The sequence below is a fragment of the Dromiciops gliroides genome, chromosome 3, assembly GCF_019393635.1.
Source record: "Dromiciops gliroides isolate mDroGli1 chromosome 3, mDroGli1.pri, whole genome shotgun sequence".
In the NCBI taxonomy this organism is placed as follows: Eukaryota; Metazoa; Chordata; class Mammalia; order Microbiotheria; family Microbiotheriidae; genus Dromiciops; species Dromiciops gliroides.
The window spans coordinates 405,111,509-405,123,580 of NC_057863.1; the positions used below are offsets into that span (position 1 = coordinate 405,111,509).

Genomic DNA, 12,072 nt, shown 5'->3' on the forward strand with positions numbered 1-12,072 from the left:
TAGTTTAATAGTCCAATTATACACATATTCTACATTTTTTTTTGCAGTGCAATGAGGGTTAAGTGACTTGCCCAGGGTCACACAGCTAGTTAAGTGTCAAGTGTCTGAGGCTAGATTTGAACTCAGGCCCTCCTGAATCCAAGGCCAGTGCTTTATCCACTGAGCCACCTAGCTGCCCCCATGTTCTACATTTTTAAATCTTTACCCTCTTGTTCTATTGCCACTCTCTCCTTGACAAATCACAGTCCAGATCTTCCAACTTTAATACCATGCCTCTTTTTAAAAAATAAATTATATTTTTATTTCACTTAGATAAATAGCTACATGAAAAAATTACTAAGTGGATTTTGGCTTATTCACAATTTGAACACAGAATTCCACAATAAAGATACAAGGAATATTAGAATAATTTGATAATTAACATATTTTGAAAATTTTATGCTGGTTTCTCCTTAAATATAAGTGACATCAATTGGGGAAAAGATACTTAAAAATAGACAGTAAAATCATTATACCTCATCAGTTGCCAATATTTCCTCCTTTTCAAGATAATCCTTGAAGTTTACATCTTGAAGATCTTTACCTGTCAGGACATTAATTACTCCTGGTAGTTTAAGAGCTTCTGATGCATCAATTGACCTAAATTAAAAAATAAATTGCAACTTTCTCTTAGAGAAACATAAGATGAAACCTTAAAGCTATTTAGAATATGTTAATTGAAAGAAAGATATGAAAGATAACAACTACTCCACTGTCCTAAATGATCCACTGGCTGATGATGAGTGTGAGCATTCTGGAAAAAGTGCCCCCTTCTATTCTTTGTCCCAGCAGCCTTTTTCCCATCTAGTCTAAGACAACAGAACAGTGGCACCAAGTTGGGTTTGGGTGGGAAAGTACAGAGGAAAATCCTTGCTTTTATGCAAGGATTCATTTTTACCCTTTGAATGTCTACCCTAAAAAAAAATATACAAGCAACAAGCTTTAGGAACCAGTCTACAATGACTAAAAGCAAATCACAGAATCATCTATTTAGAACTGATACCCTCTTTGTCTCTTTTGCCTTCTCTCTTCAATTAGCAAAGTACTTTTATTGGCAGCATGATTTAGAGGTTAGATGAAAAAGCAAACTATTATTGCTTTCCTCAAATCATGATATTACTTACACAATCTTGGCATGAGCTCTTGAACTTGTTACAAAGGCCAAGAAAAGTTCTTGGTCATGTGCAGGCATGTCGTCACAGTAAACGGCTTCACCCGTTGTATGGTTAATACCAGAAAGGTGCATAATGGGACGCCCAATTGGATCTTGAAGAAACTGTTTTGTGTCTACCTTCTGTTTAGTAAACAAAGCCATTTATATGTATCAATAGAGAGCACAACTACATTCTTTTCATTTTGCTCCTCTGACAAAGTAACCATAAGAAAACTCATACATTAATTTCTGCTGGTGTTGTCCATCATCACTTCCAACTATCCTCCCTCTCTTCTAGTCAGCAAAATCTCAGAAAACAAGGTAAGAGTTTTATGGGAATTGAAGTCTTAGGGAAATAACATCTGGATAAAGATTTCACTATATTATAGAGATCCGAGGGAAACATATATGTTGTGTACCTGTGTATCAGTCCTATAAATAATACTTTAAGCAACTGAGTTTTGGTTTTGGGTGTGGGTTTGGTTTTTTTTGCCATAATATAAGCTAATAAATATTACTCTCCTTTCTTTCCCTCAGTGCCTATTCATGTTTGATGCTGGTAGGTTTTCCCAAATAAGTGGAGAAGAGTAAGATAAGAGATGTCTCAGTGACACAAGAAGACTGACAAAACCCAGGGGCCATGTGGCAACACATAGAGAGAAACAAACTTTCTCTGTTGCTTTAAGATATAGTTCTTTATTTCCTGCAAATCTACCACCTAATTTCCAACACCTATGCCCCATGCAGAACAAAAAATGGTCATGCATGATCTTTATAGTCCCTGCTTTTACACTTTGGTATTGGAAAAATGTCACTAACCTGGTACCTTAAAACTGCCTCATAATCTTTGGAATGTAAATCTTCCAAAACACTTCCATATTCAGCAGGTAAACAAGGACAGAGAGATGGGTTCTGAAAGGAAAGCAGTTCATAATTTTTAATGTTTTAAAATAAACCATGAGTAAAACCCCAAATCACCTAATAGCCAACAGTTCTATTCCAAACCTAACATTAAGTTGATCATTGCCATCATTGCTAACAAACATTAATTGATTTGTCTTCTGTATGTAGGGCAACTGTGGATAAAAAAGAGTCACAATACACAGTTCTTGGCTTCGGGTAATGAATAACAATCTAGCAGAAGAAACTGGAGACAAAAACACAGAACACTGGAGACTGCCTAGTCCAGCTCTCTCATTTTATAGATGAAAAAAACCCATAAATATAGAAAGCTAATATCAAAATTATATAGTATGTGCATAGTTTTAAATAAGTTTATATCACTAACTTCTAGCATCTCTTGCATTTATTTGATCTTTTTTTAAAAAAAAATAAGAAATTAAAATTATAAGATCATACGGTCAACTTTTCAAAGACAGGAGCTAACCATTACAGGAAAATTATACTATGTTCATAAATGAAAATGTAACAAAGTAGAAAAAGTATAGAAATGAAGGGGACCTGGACTTAAATCCCACCTTTAATACTAGCTCTATGATGATGGAAAAGTCATTTAATTTCTTTTCTTTTTTCTTTTTCTTTGCAGGGCAGTGAGGGTTAAGTGACTTGCCCAGGGTCACACAGCTAGTGTCAAGTGTCTGAGACCAGATTTAAACTCAGGTTCTCCTGAATCCAGGGCCAGTGCTTTATCCACTGAAAAGTCACTTAATTTCATTTCTCTGAGCCTCAATTTCCTCATCTACAAAATTAGTACAAGAGTCTCTCAGTAAAGGGGTGGTAAAATCACTACCAGAAATAGCCAATATATTGATTTATTATGTTTTAATTCTCTGGGGGCAAGTTTGATAGTCAATGAGAAGTTAACAGGAATTTTTTTTATGACCATCAATAAAACATTTATTTTTAAAATAAAACATGGAAAATAATATCTCTAGTATGTACCCTTAAAGGTTGTTGTGAGGGTCAAATAAAATAATTCATATAAATGTACTTGGAGACACTTAAGATACCATATAAATTCCAGCTCTTGTTCTTATTCTATAGCATGCAATTAAAATAACTCTGAGGTTATTAATGACCCTCACTTCTTCCAGAAGCAAAGGTCCATCTTACCCTCACTATTTTTTTCTGGTGATACTATGTGGCTACAAATCATGTGTTATTACATTAAATTAAATTTGTAGTTTTACCCAAGAGGCACAAATAGGGTGAAGCATATCACCAAAAGAGAAATGCATACCAGAAAAGGCATAAAAGACAACCCTAAAAATGACTGTGGGCAAATTACTTAACCTCCCTGGGGGTCAGTTTTCTCATCTTCAAATAAGGGAATTTGACTTGATAGTCTATAGGGTTTTTTTCCTAGGTCTAAATCAGTGAGCCTAAAATGTATAACCAAAAAATGAACAAGTTGCAGAAGTAAAGCTTAAGACACAGCCAACCCATGTACTTCATTGGTCCCCATGTAATGTCCGTGATCTGAAGCAGAGGAATCATTTCCTGCAAAATCCTAGAGCGCAGCCTGAACCAGATTAAAAGATAATTAGGGGGGCGGCTAGGTGGCGCAGTGGATAAAGCACCGGCCCTGAATTCAGGAGTACCTGAGTTCAAATCCGGTCTCAGATACTTGACACTTACTAGCTGTGTGACCCTGGGCAAGTCACTTTACCCCCATTGCCCCGCAAAAAAACAAAAAAGATAATTAGGAATTTTTTTTTTTTGGTGAGGTAATTGGGGTTAAGTGACTTGCCCAGGGTCACACAGCTAGTAAGTGTCAAGTGTCTGAGGTCGGACTTGAACTCAGGTCCTCCTGAATCCAGGGCCAGTGATCTATCCACCGCGCCACCTAGCTGCCCCAGGAAATGTTTAACAAAGTAAATAAAAATACAATTTTGTTTGTTGTTGTTCAGTTGTTTTTAGTCATATCTCACTCTTTGTGGCCCCCATTTAGGATTTTCTTGTCAAAGATACTGGAGTAGTTTGCCATTTCCTTCTCCAGCTCATTTTACAGGTGAGGAAACTGAGGTAAACAGAGTTAAGGAGCTTGCCTAGAGTCACACAACTCATAAGTATCTGAGGCCATATTTGAACTCAGGTCTTCCTGACTCCAGGTCTGGTGCTCTATCTACTGCACTACCTCACTGCCTCCCCCTCCCCCCCCCCAAAAAAATACAAGCTACATCATGTTATTTTGTGGTTTTCTAAGTCAACATGAACCTTCAGGGATTCCTTTCTATTTGAATTTGACACAACTAATCTAGAGGATGCCTTCCAGAACACTGGGTAGACCCCTATGGAGAATTTCTGGGAGGATATGGGCAAGAGTTAAGCAGGAAGAGAAGTTATAGATGGGCTGTGATCTGTAGTGAACCCATCTCACATCAATAACAGATATATCAAAGAATGAGAACAATCTTTTTCTTAGTTTCACCACATGACAAGGGAAAAAGGTTTTAATAGTAAGCCAAGGACTGGGCTATTATAGAAATTATTTTAGTTTCCTTTTTTGATCAATATGCTCATTTCAAATTTTTCTTTATCAAAAATAGGCTATGTCACTATTTCATAAAAGTAAACATCTCCGGGCTTCAGTTTTCCCACCTCTAATGGGAAAATTACTTTTCCCCCCTTCTAATCTCAAAGAACTGTTGTTAGGAAAAGATACAGGAAAGATAAGAAAGTCTAGAAGCAACTTGGCATTTCTTAGTCAAAGTGATCAACTTTGGGAAGAGATCACTGTGATCAAACCTATTTTCACTAACCACCATTCTTTCTACTTTACTGTAGTGACTTTTTGTTGGCAGAATATCCATGCATACTCTTTAAAAATTTTGTTGTTTAGGGGCAGCTAGGTGGTACAGTGGATAGAGCACTGGCCCTGGAGTCAGGAGTACCTGAGTTCAAATCCGGCCTCAGACACTTAACACTTACTAGCTGTGTGACCCTGGGCAAGTCACTTAATCCCAATTGCCTCACCCCCCCCCAAAAAAAATTGTTGTGTTTTTTTTAGGCAGGGCAATGAGGGTCAAGTGACTTGCTCAGGGTCACACGGCTAGTAACATTCATACTCTTAAAGAACATAAATGTTCTACACATTCAAGGATTTAAAAAATGAAATTATTGGCATTTTTAAAAATCTGTTTACACTATAGAGAACTATGAGTTTAGATGGACGATGTTTCTCAAAGATGGTCACCTAGCTGAAGACCAAGCCTTGTCCTAGGGAACACTACATTAGCATATAGATCAGGGGCATGATTTTTGCATGAGTATAATGTGTCCTATTTTATCCTCAATATTCTAAGAGATCTTGGGATGAGTAATTTTCCCATATTTGTATATGGAATAAGAAATTTTTCTGTGATAATCTAATCTAGTAAACCACTGAGTACTTTCTTCACTGATATTTAACAATGTCCTTCAGAAGAAGGAAACTAGATCTAACCACTATATTAAACTTACCATCATCTTCAAATTCTGCAATACTTCTAAGTAGAATTTAAAAAGGAAGCTGACAATGAGGGATTTCTTGTATTCTACCATTCCCCCTGGAGCTGAGGCTGGGAGGAAAATTTCATCCAGAACCAATCTGCAAGCTTCACCCAAAATCTCCTCATTCCAGACTCTATAAGAAATTGATTTAAAAAATTTTTAAAGTAGAACTCAGTACACAAGTCATTAGCCTACAAATTCAGGTAGCCTATGGAACAAAGCATGGCTCTTGAAATAAATAAAAGCTGTTATGATTATGATTATTTTATATGATAAGTCTATGAGACAAGCGTTAGTCCCATTTCCCTGATCCTTATAAGAGGGCCCAAATAGTTCATCAGTGGGCCCACACTTGAATTCCTTCCAACTTGCTGGGACCTGCTGGAGCTGACACTTTGGTGGTATTGCTGTTAAAAACCCATGGTCACTTATGCTGAAGTAGCAGAGTTGACCTGAGTATAGTCACACAATGAAGTATTCCTATTGTCCAAAGACTAGCTTAGTGTGAAGTAGATCCTTAGCAGAAGGTTGGCTCCAGCAGCTCCTGAAGATTGTCTAATAAGGTCTGGAAGGACTGCAATCTCTGTCTGTGGGAGAAGTACTCACTCTAGTAAGGCTTTTGAAGCAATAAAGAATTCTATGTTACAATAAATTGGAAATGTCCCATCCTTCTAATTCTATAGACATCATATTGTACCTTCCTATAAGTTTCTGGCAACTTTTCTTAGCACAAACAGTAGTAGAGCCAATGCCTCCGTAGAAAATACAAATGTCTCTAATGATGTTTGCGTCTTCTTCAAAAAGAACTCTCATTCCAGAATTAACAATTGCCAGGGCATTTTCTTGACGCGGAGCTTGTCGAAAGGCCGAGACAAATTCCCACTAAGGACAAAAATTAAACATAAAAATTACTGGTTACTCAGGAGATAAGAATACATGCATACATATGCACGTGCACAGGCACATGACCTTGCTGAATGACTAGCCATCAGGCTGACTAGTAAAGTTTAATTTAAAAAAAATATATGCTTTACTGTCAGAAAATCATGCAGGTTTTTTTTTTTAATCCAAAATTGGTAAAACAATAAATTAAAAGGTGTTTATTTACTTTGTAAAAGAGTTCTTCACCTTACAAAAAAGATCCACCACATATTTCCCTTAGATATTGTAATGATTGGAATGACACCACCTGCTGGATGGTGTCCATGAAGGGACAAGCTGAATCTCACTCTTCTGATCTTACCAGAATCCAGTTTCCTCCTGATGACATCTTACCGCTCCAAGAAGACGAGAGAACTCAGAGACTTTATATGAATAGTTTTGTTCTATTGATTTTATTTTCTGTTTCTGTTATAATATACACCATCTGTAACATGTACTCTCTGCAGAGGCCCTCCCTTTGCAAGACCTATGGCAAAGAGCAGTTCGTGAGGGACTGCCCGTCTGGACAAAACTTTCCTCTCTCCCTTTTCTATATTGTTATTAACATATTGTTAGCTAGCATAGGTTATTATATTGCCATTTTTGACTGTTTCATCAAGGAAATGTCCCATTTCTTGAAGAAACAAAGTGGGGACTGTAACAATTGGAATGACGCCACCTGCTGGAGACTTCCTATAGAAAAGCTCCGCCATGAAAGGAAGGTCTTTGAAGGCAAGACCATGCGTCTTTTCTTTGGCGTCAGGAAGTGATGTTTGCTGGTGGAGGAGGAATGGGGAGCCGGGCGCTCTGTCTCTCTTTTTTTTCCTTTGGACTCTGGTGGAGAGCGGAGCTAGAAATGTGCTCTCCCTTTAATAGATAGATGAATGTAGGCCTTTTCTTCTCTCTTTACCAAATTCTCATTCTCCTTAATAAATGCTTAAAAGTCTAACTCTTGCTAAAGCTTATAATTTATTGGCAACCACTCATTAGATATTTTAGACAGACTAGCTAGAATTTTAGCCCTTTAACAATATCTTCCACAGAGGATATGAAATGTAAATGGTACAATGGAAGGTGGACTCAAAAGCACTGGACTCTGGGCCTGGTTCTGCCAATAATTAGCTGTGTGAGTCTGATTATGTGACACATCTCATCTCCAATCAACAACATTCTCCATTTCAATATGATTATAACTGAATAATTTTATTTCTATACAATTTTTCAGAAACATGAATAACAAGATATATCAATACTACACCTTTCTATCTCCACTTCCTGGTAAGGAATACCTCAATTGCTTTTCCCTGTCCTCTCCGCCACACTGATATATTACAGACTTCCTTGTGTGTCTAGATAGAGAGGAAAGGGTAGAGAACAAAGCACCTGCTATATATCAGGCACTGTACTAACTACTTTACAAATTATGTCATTTCATCTCCATAACAACCCTGAGTGGTAGATGCTATAGTTATCCTCACTTTATAGTTGAGGAAATTGAAACAGACAATGGTTAAGTGATTTGCCCAGGGTCTCACAGCTAGTAAGTGTCTGAGGCTCGATTTACACTTGGGTCTCCCTGCCTCCAGGCCCAGCTCTCTATCAATTGCACCACCTAGCTGCCTCAGATGGGTTAATGTGGGCATGTCGCACACCATTCCAATGGGAAGAAGAGCCAAGCTTGTCTAGGTTACCATGTAGAGGGAAAATCTTGGATCAAACTATTGATTGTCAAGGACAAGTCAAATCAAATCAAGTCAACAAGCATTTGTTAAGTACCTACTATGTGCCAGGCATCATGCTAAAAAGTGTAGCTACAAGGAAAGGCAAAAAACTGTCTGCTCTGAAGAAGCTCATCTTCTAATAGAAGAGACAATTTGTAAACTGTGTGCAAATTATAAACATGAATATATGTATGTGTATATATATGTATATATATACACACACACATATATACATACATACATATGTGTATGTACAACTAATTGGAGCTAATCCCAAAGGGAAGGACCTAAGATGAAAAATAACTAGGAAAGGCTTCTAGCAGAAGGTGGGACTTTAGGTGAGACTTAGAGGAAGCAAAGAGGCAGAGATTTGTAGGAAAGAGAATTCTAGGCATAGAGGGTAGACAGTGAAAATACTCAGTAGGGAAATAGAATGTCATATAAATCTTTTTTTCCCATTATTTTTTCATTTTATTTTTCCCCCAATTATATTTTAAAAAATTTTTTAACATCCTTTTATTTAAACTTTGTGCTCTAAGTTCTCTTGAATGTCATATGAGTCTTATATTAGAAGTCTTACATTGCTTTTTAATAAAAACATTTTCTATGCCTTCTTCTAACACCCATAACAGGAAAATGTATATTCATTAAACCTTATTTAAAGGAAATAAAAGCAATATGGGGTGGAACTTAGTATAGAATAGTCTCAGTTTTAAAAAACAGCTTTGCATTTTAAAAAGGGAGAGAAAACATCTGATTGTTTGATGCCTCAGGGAGAAGGGAGGGGAGGGAAGGAAAGAAGGATAAAAAATGGAACCCAAAACTATAAATAAAAAAGTTTATTATTTTAACAAAGAGAGAAAGAAAAAGAGGGAGAATAAAGAGAAGGAAGAGGAGTATGGTAACAGATAACAGTCATGGAGCATGACTTGTGCAAAGTTACTTGTATCAAAACATTTTCTGAGATTTAAACTTTTACTGTAAATACAGGAAGCCTGTCTTATCTTTCCCCTCCAAATTAGGTCTGATCAGGATTTAAGTTGTTCATATTAGGCTCCTTGGTAAAAACCAAGAAGTTGAAGCATTCCTTACCTTCCTAGAATAGGGGATGTTCACTGAGACCAATATTTCTTCTGGTTTGAGATCTGAACCTCGTGCCCTCATAAGAAACTGGTCATTTAAAGGAATTTGTCGCTTTCCATCTGTTGGGGAAAAAAAGCAATTTCCACAGATTCTATTCTGTCTCTCCCATCTCCACCCCCCTCCCCTTTTTTTCTGGAGCAGACCAGTGAATTTATTGAGTGTGGGGAGCTTGTGGTAAGGAATTTCCTTTATCAATGAAGATGGGCATCTTCTCTGGAACTTAAGAGATTTGTCTGGGGGAACTGGGAGGTAAAGTAATTTGTGCATACTACCAGTATGTACCAGAGGAAGACTTGTGTCCAGGTCTTCCTGACTCTGAGGCAGGCTCTCTATCCCTCTTGTTCTCTCCTTCACATGATCAAATTCTGATAAATGAAGGAACTCATGCAACCAAATACCACCAGGAATATTAATATCTAGTATTGTTGTAGTGTGAGGTTTGCAAAACACTTTCCAAATTTTCATTTTATCTTCACAACAACCCTGGGGGGGTTGGTGCTATTATAATCCCCATTTTGCAAATGAGGGAAAATGAGGCAGACAAGAGGTTAAGCGACTTGCTCAGGATCATAAAGGTCACATTTGAACTCAGGTCTTCCTCATTCTAAGTCTAGCACTTTGTCACCTAACTGCATCAAAGAAAAGGATTAGCTGGGTTGGATGGGGAGAGGATGAAAGAGAGAAGTTTTATTCCTAGCTATAGCTAATTTTTAAATAACCTTTTTTGATTTTTCCCTTCCTTACTAACATCCAAATAAACACATATATGTTCATTATCTAACTATATATGAAATTCCTTTTGGTGGGCTGCGGTAGAGCTAGCACTCACAGGAGAACCCAATAGCTAGAAATTTTCTAATTCTACTCCTGCAAATACAGTCCGTTCTCATCCTCCTCCATTCTCAAGCACCTGGAAGTTTATTAACCAACATACTGCCAGCATTTCAATATGCAGATCGACTACTCTGTTAATGTTTATGCTTATATCTCTAGCCCCAAGCTAATGTTTTCTAACCCTTATTAGAGATATTAATTTATGTAACATCTCTCTTTGGAGTTTGTGGAACATTCTTGGATCAAAAACCTTCTTCACCTAGAAAATTCTGGGGATTAGGAGATATAAGGAAAGGATACTTAGCAATTACCAAGTTCAAGAAGGAAGCCTATGCATATACTGGAATGCTAGTTTATATTTCCTGTTGTGGACTTAGGGTATGCCAATTAGAACTTTCTAATGGTTTTGAGCAGCTAAGTGGCACAGTAGATAATACACTGGGCCTAGAGTCAGGAAGACCTGAGTTCAAGTATTGCCTCACTTACTCGCTGTGTGACTCTGGGCAAGTCACTTAACCCTGTTTACCTCAGTTTTCTCATCTGTAAAATCAACTGAAGGAAATGATAAACCACTCCAGTTACTTTTCAAGTTGGTTGAGATAGGAAAACCATGTGAATTACGTGGGCATCCTTTGATCTCCAGCACCTAGTACAGTTCTCAGCCTATAGTAAATACTTAATAAATGCCTGTGATTTATTGATTAGCTACCTAAGATCCTGTATCCTATTTAGAGATAAGGATAGACAGGGATTTGATCAATGGTTTCACTCATTTAGGAAACTCCTGGATGCTGAAACTCTTTCTACCAATTCAGGTTAGCACCTTGTCTGCCTAGAGCATGGAGAGGTAAAGTGAATTTCCCATGGTCATATAACTGGTATGAGTCAGAGTCCTGGCTCTGGGACCAGGTCCCTGTGTCACATAGCTAATACGTGTCAGAGTCCCAGCTTTGAGGCTAGCTCTCTATCCGCTATACCTAAAAGGAAAAAGAAGCTAGACCAATTTAGGTACTGAAATACAGACACATCTGTCCAGGGATTATTTTGGACTTGTTGATTTAGATCAGAAGTCCTTAAACTGAGGTTCATGAATGGGTTTTCTTTTATTTTTTTAAATATTTTTATAACTGTATTTCAATTTAAGTGTTTTTCTCTATAATCCTATATATTTTATTTCATGCATTTAAAAACATCAAAGGGGTCAGTCAGCCTTACCAGATTGCCAAAGTAGTCCTTGACACAAAAGTTCATCCTTTGTGATGATTTAGGTACAGTCCTACTTGAAAGCAAAAGGTAGGAGTAGCCCTTTTCTGTCCTATCAGTTTGATTTATCAGGGTTCCACCTCTGACACTTTCTATTCCCTTTCTTATAACTTACCTTTTGAAGCCAGATTAAGAGTGGAGTTACCCACAGCCAGAAGGGGATTCAGATCTGATGTCGAATGTCTACTAATGACGTTGCCCCCTAAAGACTTTGTAAAGAAAACAAAAGTTGGCATCTTTATTTCATTACTAAGAAATACTTAAAAATACAAATTTGAAAAGAATTAATCAAGGTTTGGGGACCTATACTATCTCTTCCTGATCAAACTGAACATGTGTTATATAGTGCTAAGAGCAATCATATTATGTGGTTTAGCATATAAGAACACCTACTGCGACATTCCTGATCTGTGATCCTGCCAGAGTCCTCAGATGTTTTAAGAGAGCCCGGTACGTTTGAGTCTTCTGTTCTGGAATCTCCAAGACCACATCAGTCAGGATATCTTTCAGCTGAGCTAGGCTACAACCAGCACCTATTGTCAGACC

At 37.4% G+C, this 12,072-nt stretch overlaps 1 protein-coding gene across 1 annotated transcript in view; it reads right to left on the reverse strand.

Moving 5' to 3' along the window:
- The window catches only part of LOC122746748 (aldehyde oxidase 1-like), an 88,230-nt gene that overhangs the window by 47,471 nt on the left and 28,687 nt on the right, over positions 1-12,072 (reverse strand). Inside the window, exons 11-18 of the mRNA XM_043992663.1 lie at positions 11,920-12,071; positions 11,642-11,735; positions 9,379-9,488; positions 6,342-6,526; positions 5,615-5,777; positions 2,012-2,104; positions 1,164-1,333; positions 516-639 (exon numbers count right to left, since the gene is read on the reverse strand). Coding sequence (XP_043848598.1) covers positions 516-639; positions 1,164-1,333; positions 2,012-2,104; positions 5,615-5,777; positions 6,342-6,526; positions 9,379-9,488; positions 11,642-11,735; positions 11,920-12,071 — 1,091 coding nt within the window. The remainder of the gene's footprint in view (positions 1-515; positions 640-1,163; positions 1,334-2,011; positions 2,105-5,614; positions 5,778-6,341; positions 6,527-9,378; positions 9,489-11,641; positions 11,736-11,919; position 12,072) is intronic.